Source organism: Chlorella variabilis, assembly GCF_000147415.1.
Source record: "Chlorella variabilis unplaced genomic scaffold CHLNCscaffold_19, whole genome shotgun sequence".
Lineage (NCBI taxonomy): Eukaryota > Viridiplantae > Chlorophyta > Trebouxiophyceae > Chlorellales > Chlorellaceae > Chlorella > Chlorella variabilis.
This window is the reverse complement of record NW_005435069.1, coordinates 737,642-753,880: the sequence shown is the minus strand read 5'-3', so window position 1 is coordinate 753,880 and position 16,239 is coordinate 737,642. Positions and strand designations below refer to the sequence as shown.

At 67.8% G+C, this 16,239-nt stretch overlaps 5 protein-coding genes across 5 annotated transcripts in view; 3 read left to right on the top strand and 2 right to left on the bottom strand.

The window, feature by feature from the left end:
* Positions 1 to 1,309: 1,309 nt before the first annotated feature.
* On the top strand, positions 1,310 to 5,495 carry CHLNCDRAFT_137429 (hypothetical protein; the record flags this gene model as incomplete). Its single annotated transcript, XM_005845139.1, has 14 exons — positions 1,310 to 1,323; positions 1,468 to 1,520; positions 1,623 to 1,746; positions 1,924 to 2,050; positions 2,207 to 2,646; positions 2,781 to 2,877; positions 3,116 to 3,346; positions 3,497 to 3,625; positions 4,246 to 4,431; positions 4,542 to 4,618; positions 4,738 to 4,828; positions 4,959 to 5,045; positions 5,186 to 5,254; positions 5,391 to 5,495. The coding sequence occupies 14 exons, from the start codon at positions 1,310 to 1,312 to the stop codon at positions 5,493 to 5,495; spliced, it is 1,830 nt and encodes a 609-aa protein (XP_005845201.1).
* Positions 5,496 to 5,883: 388 nt separating this feature from the next.
* Positions 5,884 to 6,769, bottom strand: CHLNCDRAFT_137428 (hypothetical protein; the record flags this gene model as incomplete). The annotated part of the gene is made up of 3 exons (XM_005845033.1): positions 5,884 to 5,965; positions 6,133 to 6,551; positions 6,638 to 6,769. The coding sequence occupies 3 exons, from the start codon at positions 6,767 to 6,769 to the stop codon at positions 5,884 to 5,886; spliced, it is 633 nt and encodes a 210-aa protein (XP_005845095.1).
* Positions 6,770 to 7,759: 990 nt separating this feature from the next.
* CHLNCDRAFT_137427 (hypothetical protein) lies at positions 7,760 to 11,151 on the bottom strand (the record flags this gene model as incomplete). The annotated part of the gene is made up of 11 exons (XM_005845032.1): positions 7,760 to 7,812; positions 8,072 to 8,160; positions 8,362 to 8,504; positions 8,802 to 8,921; positions 9,139 to 9,318; positions 9,560 to 9,637; positions 9,796 to 9,854; positions 10,057 to 10,207; positions 10,528 to 10,675; positions 10,917 to 10,985; positions 11,057 to 11,151. 11 exons carry the CDS (start codon positions 11,149 to 11,151, stop codon positions 7,760 to 7,762), a joined length of 1,185 nt encoding a protein of 394 aa, XP_005845094.1.
* Positions 11,152 to 11,611: 460 nt separating this feature from the next.
* CHLNCDRAFT_26241 (hypothetical protein) lies at positions 11,612 to 13,094 on the top strand (the record flags this gene model as incomplete). Its single annotated transcript, XM_005845138.1, has 4 exons — positions 11,612 to 11,757; positions 11,930 to 12,077; positions 12,308 to 12,433; positions 12,891 to 13,094. Coding segments are annotated over 4 exons (624 nt in total), but the record flags the coding sequence as incomplete, so codon positions are not given.
* Positions 13,095 to 14,871: 1,777 nt separating this feature from the next.
* The window catches only part of CHLNCDRAFT_137425 (hypothetical protein), a gene marked incomplete at both ends in the record, with an annotated part of 3,351 nt that continues 1,983 nt past the window's right edge, over positions 14,872 to 16,239 (top strand). The window contains 6 exons of the mRNA XM_005845137.1: positions 14,872 to 14,967; positions 15,065 to 15,166; positions 15,288 to 15,414; positions 15,513 to 15,539; positions 15,693 to 15,793; positions 15,957 to 16,037. Of these exons, the coding sequence (XP_005845199.1) occupies positions 14,872 to 14,967; positions 15,065 to 15,166; positions 15,288 to 15,414; positions 15,513 to 15,539; positions 15,693 to 15,793; positions 15,957 to 16,037 (534 nt within the window). The remainder of the gene's footprint in view (positions 14,968 to 15,064; positions 15,167 to 15,287; positions 15,415 to 15,512; positions 15,540 to 15,692; positions 15,794 to 15,956; positions 16,038 to 16,239) is intronic.

The following is a 16,239-nucleotide window of genomic DNA, read 5'->3' as shown; positions in this document are numbered from 1 at the left end:
CGCTGGTGGGCGGCGGCAGCGGCAGTCCCGAAAAACGGGTGCCGCCGCCTCCCGCCGGGGTGCCGCCGCCAGTCTCGCCGCCACCAGCCCAGCTGAATGCTTTGACTGGCCCCCCTGTTGTGCACTTCAAGGGCGTGTGTCAAGCTTGTGTGGGTGCCCAGGGGCAGGCACGAGCTGGGGTGGTGGGCTACAGAGGGGGGTGAGAGTTGGGCACCTTAGCCAAATTTTGCCCTTCTGGCCGGTCGGGCTGGCGCTGATCATGCCTCTGTAGCACTCTGCTGTGTGCACGCCTTGAGAGCCTGGGCTGTGTGCTCTGGGTGGTGTCAACTTTGAGAGGTACTCAACCTGCTGCAACTTACAGCTCCTTCATTCATTGTGTGTGTGGCTGGCTGGCTGGGCTCAAACCTGGCTGCCTCTGTCCTCATTATATATGTCACTGGCTGTACGGGGGTTCCGCTTTGAAGTGGTGGCGGAGCAGGAGCCGGCACTGCCGTGGCACCTGTTTGGCGCGCTGGCGGCTTCATACTTCTTGCGGTCGTAAGCCACGTCTGAAGTGTATGGAAAATGAATGATCGGTTACATAGCGCCGGACGTTACACTACTAACACCCGCCTCTGCCCTCAAGGGGCAGCGCCCGCCGCCGGCTCGCCGCCAGCCCCGCTGGCACCACCACTGGCACCGCCACTGGCACCGCCAGACGCCCCGCCAGTGCCGCCACTGCCCTGCATGTTCCTGGCAATCTCCAGCAGGTCGGTGCGCTCGATGGCGCCGGTGATGTCCGCGCCGCGCGCCTGCAAAGCATGCCACGGAAAGAGTTTTGCGGCGAGCTGCCCGAGCGACTGCCGTGCACAGTTCCGCCCCTTTCGGCCTGCTCTTGCCGCTCACCAGCAAGAAGACCTTCAGTTCATGGGTGGTCATGCTCTCAGGGTCTGCGGGAGTTGGGCGGCGGCGGGCGGGTTGGCGGGTGCGGCGGCTTCCGGCGACTGCCGCCCCCGCCCACTGCCGCACCCACCTGTGGTGCTGTGCAGCACAGAGGCCTGATGCTGCTGAGGACCGCCGCCAGTGGAGCGGGCGTAGGAGGTGGCAGTCACCCTGCCTCCCTCGCGCTGCACATTGGTGTGGGTGTGCTCGCCAGAGGCGCTTGCGTAGCCGTGCCTCTGCGCCATGGCGTCTTTGACGAACTCTGGTTGTTCCAAGGCCTGGAACCATCTACACTCGTTGCCCCGCTGGCGCCCGCTGGTGGCGGCAAGAGAACTGATGCATTCTGCCTCTGTGCGCTTCCCATCGACACCACCCTCTAAATTTCATGATGCAGCGCTTGCTGTTGGGCCTGATTCCAAGGCAGCCCGCAACGCAACGCGCAACAAGCGGCACTGTCGGGCTGCTGCGGCATTGCCTTGGATTCAGCACAGCCACCGCATCCCATCAGCATCAGCGTCAGAGCCTGCTCGTCTTGCACCCCGCCAGCCTGTCGAATTACAGCCTGCTGGAGGCTTGCAAGCTCGCGGAGTCCCTGGAAGGTAGGGTTTGCACCGAAATCATGTTTTAGTAAAGATGCTACCGCCGCCGATGCCGCCACCGCCGCCACCCAGTGCCGCCTTGCCTCTCTCCGCCGCCAGCAGGCACGGCGCCAGAGTATGTGCAAGTGGGCTCTGCCAGCCGGCTGCGCCCCTCGCCCTCCACCTTCTTTGGACGCGGCCAGGTGGAGGCGGTGCAGGCGCGCGTGGCCGCCACCCAGCCCCACAGGTGCGTCAGGCAGCGCCCCTGCCCACCCCGCCCCCAGGATGTGTTGTGGCTGGCTGGCCAGCAGGCGCCGCCGTGTGTTTCCCACTGACCCGCACGCCACCCAGCCGGCACTTTATGATGTGCAGCAGCCATGAATGAATGAACTGCCCCGTCCTCTCCTCCCTTCCTGCCCTCCAGAGTGTTCGTCAATCACGTCCTCAGCGGCGTGCAGCAGCGCAACCTGGAGCGCGCCCTGCAGCGCCCCGTGCTGGACCGTGTGGCGCTCATCATAGAGATCTTCTCCCAGAGGGCGCGCACCGCAGAGGTAGCCGGCTGGCAGCTCTGGGCAAGCGCGCGCCCACTTGGGATGGGGATACAGGCGCTGGCCAGTGGGGGTTAGGCTGGCGGCGATACCAGCACGACACACGCCTCCCGTCCCACCCCCTGCCTCCCTGCCGCTCGCCCTCTTTCCCGCCTGCAGGCTCGCCTGCAGGTGGAGCTTGCTTCTCTGGAGTACAAGGCCAGCCGGCTGGTGCGTGTGGTGGATGCCGCCACCGGCAAGCGCGCCGCGTTTGGGCTGGCGGGCGAGGCGTCTGAGATCGTGTCTGCCCGCGAGCGCGGGCGCAGCGGCAGCGGCGCGGGCGGCCTGGGCGGCGCGGGCGGCCAGGGCGAGAGCGAGCTGCAGCTGCAGCGGCGCCGCGTGGCCGACCGCCGCAAGCAGCTGCTACGGAAGCTGGAGGAGGTGCGCAAGACGCGGGGGGTGCAGCGCGCGGCGCGCAGGCGCAGCGGCAAGCCGCAGGTGGCCATCGTTGGGTACACCAACGCGGGGAAGAGCAGCCTGCTGAGCGCGCTGAGCAAGTGCGGGGAGGCGGAGGCGGGGGTGGAAGATAAGCTGTTTGCCACGCTGGACCCTACGCTGAGGTGAGGCAGGCGCCGGCGGTTGCACCTGCACGAGGCGCCAGGCTGGCGATGGGCTGGTGCCGCAGGCGCTGCGGCACGCAGCTGGCTGGCACAGGGCGCGCCGTCCCACGCTCGCGTGCCCCGGCTGGCTGCAGGCGCGTGATGCTGCCGGGGTCGGGGCGGGACGTGGTGCTGTCAGACACCGTGGGCTTCATCAGCGACCTGCCCACACAGCTGATAGAGGCGTTCCAGGTGTGGTGCTGGTGCTGGTGTGGTGTGGTGTGGTGCGCTGCCCATGCGTGTGGGGTTGTGAATGGTGGGCAGGTGGGTGGCAGGGGGCCAGCCGGTGCGGCAGCCGTGGTCGCGTGCGCTGGGTGGCCACCCAGCACGCCGCTGCACCGCGCGCCCCCTCCGACCACTTCCACCCCACCTGAACCACACGCACGCATGCACACCCACCTGGTGAGGCACGCCCATGCTGCGAGCGCAGGCCACGCTGGAGGAGGTGACAGAGGCGGATCTGCTGCTGCACGTTCTGGATGCCTCCAGCCCTCAGGTGCTGCAGCAGCGGGCGGCGGTGCTGGGCGTGCTGCGCGGGCTGGGCGTGCCCGAGGCGCGGCTGCGGGAGGGCGTGATAGAGGTGTGGAATAAGATGGACCAGCTGCCTGGGCAGCTGGCGGCCGGGCCGGTGGCCGGGGAGCAGCAGCTGGGGGAGCGGCAGGTGGGGTGGGAACCAGGAGAAGCGCCGGCGGCAGCAATCGGCAGCCCGCCACCGATCACGCTAGGAAGCAGCGGCAGCAGCGGCGGAGTCGGGGCAGCTGAAGCAGCTTTGCCGGACAACGGCGGTGCGGCGGCGCCTGCGGCCTGCCAGCTGCCGCCGGCCGTGGAGGCATTGCTGGCGTCGGATGCGGCTGCAGCTGGCTACCGCCCCACTGCCGTGGCCACCAGCGTGCTGCAGAACGAAGGATTATCGGAGGTGCTGGCTGCGGTGGAGAGCAAGGTGAGGGCTGTGTGCGGCAGCAGGCCGGCTAGAGCAACTCTTTGCCCGCTGGCGGGCATTGCGCTTGCAGCGACCTGACAGGCCCTCGTCTGCCGCCGTGTGCTGGGCGCAGCTGCAAGGCATGCTGGCAGGCCGCCCACAACGGTCTCGGCGCAGAGCCAAGGCAGCGACGGCGGGGCTGCTGCAAGAGCAAGCAGACTTGGCTGCCTGGCAGGACTCCAGTGAAGAAGCTCTGAGGGGTGGACAGCAGCAGGAGCCGTTGCAGTGCTGGTTGGTTGCGGCACGCTCACTGTGAGAGCGGGAGGGTGGGGGAGCCGCCGCCAGCTGGCGGACTTGTCTGCCATTTCCCGCCGCCTTCGCTCGCCTCAGCTTGTAAAGCTGCGTGGTATCAAGCCTCCATTCATCGAGCCTCTCACAGGCGCCGCAGCTGGTGTTGTGGTTTCTGGAGTCAAAGTCTGCTGGGCACGGCGCCTGCCGAAAGGCTTGATCGACTCCTACAAACGCTTGGTGCAGACAGCAAGCTCTGTTGCCCAGCAACCCTCGACACACAAGTGTGTCCGTGCCGCGTGCAACGCGCCTGTCTGGCCTACCGGTTTCAAAGCGTCAGTCCCACGCCGCAGCCACATCCCGCGCAGCAGCCAGCAGAGATGGTGGCAGTGCGTCAACCGGCGGCTGGCGCCGCACCCGCCCCGCCGGCCAAGCTGACGCCGCAAGTGGTGCTGCACGACCGCGCAAACCTGGTGGCGCTCCCCACCATCGGCTGCATGGTGCTGGCTGGCCTGCTGGGCTACATTGACACGCTGCTGGTGAGGCGCTGGCGGGCTGGTGGCCACCGGATTGCCACGGTTCCTGCCGCTGTGCGGGCTGATGGCTAAGCAGCTCTCCTCCTCAGCGCCTACACCTTCCTGCTGCGCAGGTCACCAAGGCCTTCATCGTGTACATTGTGGGCGACCTGTTCTGGCTCATCCTGGAGCCCAAGGCGGTGCCCTCGAGGTCCGCCGGCATAGGCAGACCAGCAGCAAGATTCGTCCTTTTTGCACGCATGGCCTGCTCGTTCCCGCCCTTCACTGCCTCACTCCTTTCTCCGCCCCCCCTCCCTGCCCCTGCTGCAGACCGCGGGTCATCATTTGGCACCACGCGGTCACCTTCCTGCTGCTGCAAATCCCGCTGAGGCACCCGCAGCTGGGGCGCTACACATGCATGGTGCGGGGAACAACAGCAGTCGGGCAGCTGGCATGCACACGTGCGGGCCTGCTGCAGCCCTGGAGCGTTGCCTCGCGCATGCACCCTGGCAGCCCCTCCTGCTGAACACCACCCGCCCCTCCCTCTGCAGGACGGCCTCATTGAGTGGAACACCTTCTTCTTGATCGCCCGCCGCCAGTTCCCGCGCTGCTACCGAGCCTTCAACTTCTTGTATTGGGTGCGCATTGCCAAGCGCGGGGCAGCCTGGAGCTTGCACCCCTTGATGTTTTCGTGCAGCAGCCCAGGGTTGTGCTACTGTCCGCAGCATGCTCACGTTGGCTCTCTCCTGCCTCCTGCCACCCTCCTGGCCGGCCGCAGGCCACTTTCTACCCCATGCGCCTCGCGCTCTTCCCCCTGCTGCTGCCGCTGTTCTGGAGGGAGATGCAGGTGGGCGATGAGTGGTGTTTGGTCGTGTGTGTGCTTGTGGTGGTGCCAGTTGTCGGCTCGCGGTGGTGCAGTCAAGTGGGGTGGGAGCGTCGCTGAGCTGCGCCTGCCTGCTGACGATGGTGCACCTCCTGCACAGAACGGGTATGCCTGGTGGGAGACGGCGGCGGTCATGGGCACCCAGGTGTCGCTGTGCATCTTCAACTGCTGGTTCCTCATCGCCAGCTGGACACGGCGGCGGTGAGCCTGATGAGTGGGTGCCAGACCTGTAGCTGCAGACCTGTAGCTGCTGCACCCCACAATTTTGATCCCTTTTGTTCTCCACAAGTGGTTCTCCACACAGCCACACTGTTCCTTCCTGTCATAGCACCGTCACCACACAAGCCTCCCTATTTGCTCTTGGGCCCTCACTTTTGACTGCCGCATCATTTCCTATCCTCTGTCCGCCTCCCCAGCCACCAAGCCAGCAGCAACAGCTGGCGACCCTGCATTGTCCCTCCTTTTGCTGATCTTCCCTCACATTTTGCAATCCAAGCCTAACAGCCCTGACTTACAGCCACGAACTCAATGGTTGTTCGAAGGTAGCAGGATTAACAGGGCAGAGTAGCAAGCAGCGCTCGCGCTCCCACACCTCACTTCCCCTCGCTGTAGGCCATCGCCCAAAACTCGCGCTCCAGCTGGCACACCTTAAGGAACACAGCAGCTGCCTCCACCCTGCAGGGGCATCAGAAACAAAAGCATGCCGCCAGCGCCAGCTCGGAGCAGCGAGGAGGCCAGGCGCCCCACGTTGCCCACCCCTGGGCTGCTGGAATTGGACACCGCATCGGCGCATCCTTTGAGACCCAGCTGCTCTGCAGAGCCTCTGCACCCAGGCAGCCCACCTCTCCGCCTCGCTTCCAGCAGCCAGGGCCTCATCCGCCATCTGCTCCAGCTCCCCCACATAAGCCCCAAACTCGGGGGAGCCCCAGCGCAGCGCAAACGAGTGGTAGGGCTCCCGCATGGGCAGGTGGGAGCTCCAGGCCTCCCAGTAGCAGCGCTCGATGGCCCAGAAGACCACAGCGTGCACAGCGTACGGCTGCTTCGCCGCATTATCCATGAACTGGAGGTAGCGTTGGCAGGCGGGGTGGGGCGGGGCGCCCGGCGGCGGCGGCAGCCCGCGCTTCGCCGCGGTCGCTGCAAACCACAGCAGCTCGTCCTTGAGGGCCCCCAGCCCGCCCAGGAGCAGGTCCAGCCTGGCAGCAGGCGCCTTGGTGAGCATGGACCCGGCAAACCGAGTGAACTCGGTCGCAAAGCGGCCGTCCTGCAGGCGGGGTGGGAGGGGGTTCGCACACACGTCTCAACACTCCCAGGCTGGGAGCGCTGCCCGCCGCCTGCCGCCTGGCCCACCTGCACCAGCCAGGCGTTGAACTGCGCCTCGCGGATGGCACCGCTCTGGCACTCGTCCAGGAATGGGTGCTCGATGGCGCCGCGCCAGGCCTCAGGATTGGCTGCCAGCAGCGCGGCGCAGGAGGATGCCATGGCTGCAGGGGTGTGCGAGCGCCGCGACCGAGGACGTGCAGAGACAAGCGCATTGGTGTCGGCAGGGCCACTGAAATGTCGAGGCTAAGCTACCTTGGGTCCTGTGTTGGAAGCAGGCCAATTTGGTGCCGAGCAGAGGCTCACCCACGAACCACCGAGCAGCAGCCGACAGAGACCCAGTCGATACGAGTGGAGCGAATCACAGCGCTGCAATGTGGATGTGTTGAACTTTGGGTGAACTCTGCAAAAGCGCCAGGCAAGCGCCCGCCGCCACATTGTGCCCGTCGCACCGCCCTGCCGCCGCCAAGAGCGCACTGCAGCCCACCTCGAATTCACCCAACTCCCCTTCTCTGCCGGCGAGGTGGAATTGAGGTGGGAAAGGCCGATGTTACATCGTGCGATGGAGTGGCCCTCGCAGGCGGAGGACACCTATAGTCCACAGGCGCTCGGCCGCCGGGTCAATTCAGGCATGCGATCTCAGAACCCAAAAGAAGCTTGCTGACGGCGATAGCAGCATGATGGAGGTGCGCAGAGGGATACCACGAAATGGGGGCAGGCGCGGCGACAGCCAGAGTGAGCCGGCCGCACGCAGGCGGCGCGGGGGCGCGCCAAAAAAACGAGCGCCCCGCTACGCGCCGGCCGCTGCGTGGGCGAAGAAAACCAGCCTGGGGCTGCCCTAAGGGGGGCGCCCAGGCCACCCGTGCCGGCTTGGGGTGGCTACCGCCAATGAAAACAATGGTGGCGAGCGTGGGGAGGGCCGCTCCCGGGGCCCGATGCGGAACGGCCGCTGCGCTAGGGTGAGGTGTGGGTGGCCAACCCATGCGGGCCGGTGTCGGCCTGTGGTGTGTGTGCGGGGCGTGTGTGTGTGTGTGCGGTGCAAGGATAGTAATGGTACACACCGGGCGCGGGGCACGGCCCCCGCGCCTCCAGCAACAACGAAGGGCATCTGTTGAAAAACTGGGGCGGCCACGCGCTGCTGGGTGGGCGCTCTCACGGCAGCGGCTCCTGCACATTGCCGAGTCGGTTGAGGTGGAGGTAGGCATCTGCGGCGGAAGGGCGGGGAGAAGGCAGGCGCAGGCAGGGTGGTGAGGTGAGCTGTGGACCGGGGAGGGAAGCCAGCCGTGCACAGCCTGCCCTCCAGCCCACCACCAGCCACAGGCAGGCAGGCAGGCAGGCGGGCAGGCAGCCAGGCGCGATGCGCTCCGGCCAAGGCCCCACAAGCCGCAGAAACAGCTGGCGATGGCGGGAAAGTCGAGCCAGGCAGGCAGGCACGGAGCGGCGGCGGCGGCGGCGGCGACGCACCCGTGCCGTATCCCTCCATGGAGATAATGGACAGGTCCCCTCCAAAGTACCGCGCGTACAGCCGGCTGATGGGCAGGCCGTACCCGTAGCTGCAGCGGGCAGAAGGCAAGCAGGCGGCGGGGCACGGGAGGGGCACGGTGAGGGGGTGGATGGCCGCGTGGCTGGATGGCAACACGAGGAAGCTGCCTGCTGAGCAGCCCCAGGCGCCCGCGGGCCGCCCCACGGCAGCGCCCCCCCAACGGCCGGCAGGCGCCCCCGCGCGCGCCGCCGCCCCCGCGCGCGCCGCTCACCCCGCCAGCACCGACGGCCCGTCGCTGCCCTCTGTCGCCTCTGTGTTATCCATCTCCTCCAGCGGGCTCTTGGCGGTGGTGTATAGGTAGGTCCACATGCGGGGCAGGCCGGAGCGAGGGATGCCGCCGCCCTCGTCAGACACCTGCGGGGGGTGGCGGCCAGGGGCGAGGGCCGAGGGGGCGTCAAGCGGCGGCAGCTTGGGGCGAGAGGGCGCCGCGGGCGCGGGCCTTTGCTTTGCCGGCTTGCCAGCCCGGCGCTGGGTGGCAGAGAGCCTACCCAACACGCAGCGGCCCGCAGGCGTGCAAAATGTTGCTCCCTCCGCTGCCCCAACCTCCACACACACAAACACACACACAGACACGCACCCACACACAAACCACGACAACCACTGTTCACCCCACCCGCCACCCCAAACACGCACGCTCTCCCCCTCGCCCACCTTGATTGTAATGTCCTCCTCCCCCTCCGCCACCACCAGGCGTATGGGCGGCGGGTCGTCGTCCGCGTCCTCAAACCGGTCGTGCACGGCGCGCAGGCTGTTCTTCACGAGCTCAAACACCTGCAGGCAAGGCAGGCAGGCAGGCAGGCAGGTAGGCAGGCAGGCAGGGGTGCTTAGGCCGGGGCGAGATGGGCGCGCCTGGGCGGGCTGGCAACGCGGCAAGCGCTGCTCCCGCTGCCACGCGGGCCGCCAGCCAGCCGGGCGCCAGCCCAAAGCCGCCTGCAAGCCGCCGGCGCGGCCCGGGCTGCTCTGCAGGGGCTGGGGGTGGGGGTCTCACCATGTGGTGCAGGTGGCTGGGCACGTAGGGGAAGGTGAACGAGGGGTCGCCGTACACGGTCACGTCGGGCGCGGAGCCCTTCTCGCGCATGCAGATGTTGCGCGCGTCGTCGATTGCGTCCTGGCACACCCCCGCGGGGCTGCACTTGGTGTCGATCAGGCCGATGTGGTTCTCGCGCTGCTAGAAGGCCAGACGGGGGGGCAGGGGGCGGGGGCAGCGATGGGCGCGGAAGGAGGCAGGCAGGCGGCACGAGGGAGGCGCGGCGCGCGGGCGGCGCACGGGCCAGGTGCCGCCGCTCCAGAAGCAGGCCGCTGCACCGCCGGGGCCCGCTGCAGAGCGCGCCGCCAGCTGTGTGGCGCCCCTCCCCACGCTTCCCCACCAACGCAGCAAGCGCACGCCGTGGCCCCCTCACCCCTCTCACCGGAGGCTCGTGCAGCGCGATGTGCTGCCCGATGAGCATGCGGATGCCGATGCGAGACAGGTAGAAGCCATCCAGGAACTGCAGAGGAGAGGAGGAGGCAGGGGGCGAGGGCAGGCAGCGCAGTGCGGCGGTCAGCACCGGGGCAGGCGCGCGGCAGCTGTCCCGCCCTGGCGTCTCGTGCGCTTTCCAGCCAACGGCTCGGAACCAGATTTGATGGGAGACAGCAGCCTGCGCACCCGGTGGATGTCTGGCAGGTCATCCAGCCCGATGGCCTGGCTCAGCTCCCGCTTCAGCTCTGCAAGGCAGAGCGCAGGGGCAGCAGAAAGCGCCGCTCGACCCTAGGGCTTGCCGGCTGGCGCGGCGGCACGGCCAGCACCCGAGCCGGGCCGCGGCGGCAGGCGGAGCGGCAAAGCCGGCAGCGGCTCCAGACCCAGCGGCAGCGGCAGCCGGCAGGCCGCGCAGCAGAGCCGGCAGCAGCGGCAGGCGAGGCGGCGCACCCGCCACGCCCATGGCCATGACTGGCACCACGTTGGTGTGGCGGCGGTAGATGTGTTGCAGCAGGCGTGTGAACTGCAGCTCGTCCCCCGCATCCTTGACCTTGGGGAAGCCCCGCAGCTCGCGGAACGACTCCACATACCAGTCGCGCACCTGCGAGGCGGCATCCAGGCGGTGGTAGTGTGTGTGTGTGTGTGTGTTTGTTGTACGGTGAGGGCAAGCAGCAGAGGTGTGAGCGGCGTGCCCAGCCGCCAGGTGCAACCTCTGCTGGATGCCGCTACTGCTTGATGCTGCGGCCAACCGAGGGCTCACCCCGCCAGCAGGCTGCCTGCAAGCTGTGCCCAGCTCCGCAGCCAGTCCTGCCCGCCCACCCAGCCAGGGACAAGCCGCCTCCAGCCTGCCATGCAGCGGCTTGCTGCACACACACTCCGCTGCAGGCACCGCACTGCCTTGCTCCAGCAATGCAGGTTTACCTTGAGCACATGCGGCTTGGCAGACAGGCCGTAAGGCAGGTTCTCCAGCTCCGCCACGCGGTGCGACAGCCGCACTGGCAGCTCGTTGTGGAGGAACTGGGCGGACAGGATGAGCTGGCGCTCAATCGGCTTAGACCCAAAGTCAAGCCTGCAGCGTGCCCGGCCCGGGGGTGGCAGCGGCGATGAGGGGCCGCTGGCTAGGGCGTCGGCGCAGCTGGGCTGCAGTGCGCGGCGCCGGGCAAGGGCTGCAGCAAGGGCGGGGGTGCCCGCCGCGTGGCGGCGCTGCCGCCGTGCCCCACACCCCTGCCTGCCCGCACACCGCGGGGCCAGATGCGGCGCGCAGGCCTTCCCTGCCCGCCCAGGGAGGCCCCAGGGCCTTGGGGTCTCACATGTACTTCAGGCTCACGCCCGTCTGCTTCTTCAGAGCGCACGCAAAGATATCATCGACAACCTCCCGGCTGCAGGCGTGAAAAGAGAGGGTCAGAATGGTCGTGGGGGCGGCCTTCCGGCAGCAAATGCGTGCCCTCACCTGAAGCTGTCTGCCAAGCGAACCCCCTGCGCCGCAGCGTATTTCAGCTGGCTTGCCGCGAGCCTACTGCCAGCCGCAAGCACGCTGGTGGCCATTTCGAGAGCTGCTGGCCTCAAAGCTTGCACAGCGGCACTCATGGGCTGGAGAGCTGGACAGCAGGTTCAGGGGGCTCCATCGCTGGCAGCAGAACAGCCACAGGGCGGTTCCGCAGCGCGCTTTTGGCCTCGCACGTTTTCCTCCTCAGTGCACAGCACGACAGCAGGTTCAGGGCAACCGCCCTGCGCGATCGATTGCAGCCCTTCCCGATCAGTTAATCACCTCCGTCCTATGCTGCTGGCGGGCACAGGGCGCCTGCTGGCTTTCGCAACAGCCCGACACATTTCGGGCCCATCTCTGCGCCCCGCCCGGCGAGCCACTGCCTCGGCAGCTGCCTTCCAACCATCTGGAGCAGCACCACCGATCGACATCCCCGCCAACGGCCCTCCCGCCACCGCCGCTGCCACCGCCGCGGCCGCTGCCGACGCGGGTGGCGAACGGCTCGGGCGTGCCGCCACGATGCGCGAGTTCTTTGGCTGCTACCTGCTGGAAAGCAAGAACCCGCGGGCCAAGGGGCGCAGCTACGTGGGCTTCACGGTCAACCCGCGGCGCCGCATCCGCCAGCACAATGGCGAGCTGGTCAACGGGGCGGCCAAGACCAAGCGGTGAGCCGTGGGGTTTGCAGGTGTCCAGGCGGCAGGCATTGGTGCGCAAGTGTGCCTGCGACAGCGGCCAGTAGTATCTGCGGCCTGCACTCATCACTACCTGGCCTGCCTCATCCTGGCTGCTGCTTCTCCCCACCCCACCCCCGCCGCCCTTTGGCCACCCTTGCCGCAGGCACCGGCCCTGGGAGATGGTGCTGGTGGTGTTTGGCTTCCCCAGCCAGGTGCAGGCGCTGCAGTTCGAGTGGGCCTGGCAGCACCCAGAGAAGAGCATTGAAGTGAGGGGCATCGCTGCGCGGCTGGGCCGCCAGAAGCGCTACGGCGTGTCGGGCAAGGTGAGGAAGGCGCTGGCATGCGGTGTGGATTGGCAGGCTGGGGCCCAGGGGAGAGCGACTGCGCTGCTCAGGGCTGCGTTCACCAGCAGCCGGCAAGATCCCTTTGGCCTGGGCTCTGCTAGCAGGCCACAGGTTGCTGGCTGCAGCACTCCACTGCTCACCTCGCCCTGCCCTGCCTGCCCGCCTCCCTCCTTGGTCCTCCCTGTTGCGGAGAGCAGGTGCTGCTCCTGATGGAGATGCTGCGGGCGGAGCCCTGGTGCTACTACCCGCTCACCCTGCAGTTCCTTTCCTCCCAGCACTCGGCGCTGCGTGGCAAGTGCCCGCCGCCGCCGGAGCACATGCAGGTGCTGGTGGCGCCTTTGGAGGTGAGGAGGAGGGCAGGACGAAAGAGGGTGGGGTGAAGCAGAGCCTGTTGTTCGTGCATAGCGAGGCCTGCATAGCCCTGCAAGAACCCTACCACAGCGAGCTGGCTGGGTGATCCAAGCTCCCGCCCTTTCCCTTGTGCTGGCTGGCCTGCAGGCGTTGCCGGAGGGGGTGGAGGACGTGGAGGATCCTGAGCCGCAGGGCGGCAGCGAGGAGGGCGGGTCTGGCGACATCAGCGGCGAAGAGGTGGAGGCGGGTGGCCCCCTTCTGGCGGCCTCCCAGCTGCCCTCACAGTCTGCCAGCATGCTCACGGCGGCGCCCTCGCAGCAGCTGGACGAGGCGAGCAGCGGAGACGGCGTGGAGGCAGCGCCGAAAGGCGGCAAGGGCAAGAAGGGCGAGGGCAAGCGGGCTGCCGCGCGCGCCGCCGCCGCCTGCAAGCTTTGCGGCAAGGCGGCCAGCCGCACCTGGGTGCCTTGCGCCTGCTGCGGCATCCGCACGCATGTGGAGTGCCTGGCACGGCACTTCCTGCAGCCTGGGGGTGCTGGCAGCGGCGCCAGTGCCGCTTCTGCTGCCGGCCTGCTGCCCAGCCGCGGCAGCTGCCCCGTCTGTGGCGCCCAGCTGACATGGGCAGATGCCCTGCGCAGCGTGGAGAATGCGGGGTGGGACAAGAACAAGCAGCGCGGCAGAGGCAAGCAGGGTGTCGGCGGCGGCAGGGCAGACGCGGCTGGCGGCCAGCCCGATGCAGCCATGGCAGCAGCCTCCCAGCAGCAGCAGCAAGGGTCTCCCGGAGAGTCGGCTGCTGCTGCTGGCAGGCAGGGCGCCAGTCGCAAGCCCCGCGGCCGCAAGGCTGGCGCTGCCGGCACAGCAGCAGCAGCGGCAGCAGTGGCAGGATTGGAAGCAGGCCTCAAAGAGCTTGAGGAGCTGCCAGGTGGTGGCCGCCAGGCAGCAGCTGCAGCGCCCCCAAAGCGCCGTGGCCGTCCTCGCAAGCTGCAGCCGCTGCTGGGACCAGACAGCGGCAGCGGGGCGAGCAACAGCAGCAGCAGCAGCGGCTGGCCGCAGCAAGCAAGCCAGTCGCAGACACAAGAAGCTGCGGTGGATGTAGCAGAGGCGCTGCCCTGGGACGAGTTTGGCCTGTCCTCCCCCCCTGGCGCTGCTGCTGCTCCCGCCCAGTTGGCGGCCGGATCAGACGGCGGCGGCAGGGGTGGCCAGCAGAGGCCCTGGCAGCAGCAGCAGCAGCAGCAGCATGCAGAGGTGGTGGAGCTGTCAGACTCGGAGGATGCGTTTCTGCTGGTACCGCTGGCCCAGCGCCTGCGGCAGGCGCAGCAGCAGCATGTGCAGGAGCCGCCGCCGCCGCAGCAGCAGCGGGAGGATGGGGAGCAAGGTGGTAGTGGCAGCCCTGGTGTGGTGCCACCAGCAACGGCTGACGCCATCGACCTTGTGAGCCCCTCGCCGCTGCCGCTGCTGCAGCGGCTAAAGCAGCAGCAGCCGCAGGGCGGCAGGGACGCGTACCACTCGCCACGCGCCACGCCTTCCCCAGCGCCGCAGCGCAAGCTGCGGAAGTGCTTCCAGGAGCAGGCTGGCGGCGGCAGCGGCGCTCTGGCTGCCGCAGAGCTGCACCGCGTACGGCAGCAGGCGCTGGACCCAGAGGGCGATGTCATTGTTGTTTCCGACAGCGAATGAATCTCAACCTCATTTTTTTTTTTGATTCTGCGTGCTGTCTTGCAGCGCTGGGGTGCTATTGTCGGACAAGGCGACTGTGGGATTGATGGTGCAGCGGCGGAAGCTCTGCCGCCAAGCCGAATGCAGCCCGAGTGCGTGCATGTTTCTGCCTGTTTGCCGAAGACGAGTATTTCTACGATTTCGTGCCAGTGGTAGAACCGTCCTCATGATGGCTGGCGATGGGAAGCAGCATCAGGGCGTGGGGAGTTTTTGGCCCAGCACCGGCAGCGAGGCGGGCGGCGGCGGCAGAGGGCGCAGGTATTGTTCTAATCCGGCGGGGCTCCCTTCAACCAATTGTACATTCATTGTGATTTCTCCGCGCGTTAGAGACCGCAAGATAGCTTCTTTCATGGGGGACAACGCTGCCAGATGGCAGCCGGGGCAAGCTCCGCGTCCCACATGAGAAGCTGCGCATGTTCCTGATAGTTCCGCCGTGCTTGCTCACGTTGCAGAAAGAGCACTGCAAGTCTTGGGTTTCCAGCGTCCAGAACATTTTGCCCATCACAGCTGTTTGTCGTGAGAACCGCAGAAGTGCTAGCCGGGGAGCACAAGTGGCGCTCAAGAAGCAAGCGAGGAGCGCGCAGCGCACAGTTCCATCGCCCGCGGTGGGCAGGGCCGGGGGTGAACGGCGGTGGCGGTGGCGGCGGCCGCGCCGCTTTGCGTCTCACCCCGCTCTCGCGTCACTCCTGCAGGCCGAGCCATGGTGAAAGAAACTGCCTACTATGAACTGTTGGGGGTGGCCCCCGATGCCACAGAGGCACAGATAAAGAAGGCATACTACATGCGAGCCCGCGAGGTGGGCCCGCCAGACCGCTGCCGGCAGCCTGCTGCAGGCGCGTGTCTCCAGTGCAGCGCCGCTGCTGACACCGCGCCGGCGGCTCCCCTTGCTGCAGTGCCACCCAGACAAGAACCCCAACGACCCAACCGCCAAGGCACGCTTCCAGGCACGCACGGCGTGCCAGCGCCCGCGCATTTTGCGCCAGCAGCACCCACCCGTCGAGCCCCTCCGCCTCTCCGCCTCTCAGCCTGCCCGCGTGACTTAGGAAGCCGCGCCACCTGCCAGCCACTGGCATTGACCTTTTGCCGCCGTCCCTGCTGCTGCTGCTGCTGCTGCAGGAGCTTGGCACCGCCTACCAGATTTTGTCTGACCCTCAGAAGCGGGAGGCTTATGACCGACTGGGCGCGGCGGGCGTGTCTGATGCGCCCCTGATGGACCCTGGAGCCCTGTTTGGCGTGATGTTTGGTGGGTGGCAGCAGAGCAGCCCGGCGGGCCTGTGCATGCGCCGGCCTGGCCCCTGCCGCTGTAACCGGCCCTTCCCTTGGGCCCTCTCGATGATGCAGGCAGCGACGTGTTTGAGGAGTATGTGGGTGAGCCGGCGCTTGCAAGGGCAGCAGCAGCCCCGACACATCCATGCGCTGCCTACCCCTGGGTCACCGGATGCCCTGCCTGGCAGTGGCTTGCCGTCCGACTGCCCTCTCCCTCCACCAACCCCCCTCTTGCGCCTGCCCCGCTGCCTCCAGGCCAGCTGCAGCTTGCCACGGCGGCCACCATCGCCGCCGAGGGCGGCGGCGGCCAGGTGAACCAGGCCGAGCTGCGCACCAAGATGGCGGCGGTGCAAAAGGTGGGGCTGAACCAGGCTGCTGAGCTGGCGCCGCTGAGCTGGCTCTGTCACCCGCTGCAGACGTGAGCCGGCCGAGCCAAGCCCTGCCGTAATCTGGCTGCGACGCAGCTGGCGGCTGCTGACCCCTGCCTGCCTTTGTGGCGGCGCCCGGCTTCCCCTGCAGGACCGCGAAACCAAGCTGGTGTCCCAGCTCAAGGAGCGGCTGGCGCTGCAAGCCTCGCTGGGCAGGGAGGGCTTTGAGAAGGTGAGGAGGGGCTGCGCCGCTTCAGGCGGAACCCAGGCGCCCCTTCAGGCACCGCCCGCCCCTGCTGGCGGCACCTGCCCTGCCCCCTGGCTCCTTCTTTGCTGCTGCACGCCCTGCTCATCCCTGCTCGCGCCTGGCTGCCGTGCAGGAAATGCGGGAGGAGGCGTCGCGCCTGGCCAAGTGCCAGTTTGGGCCCGAGATG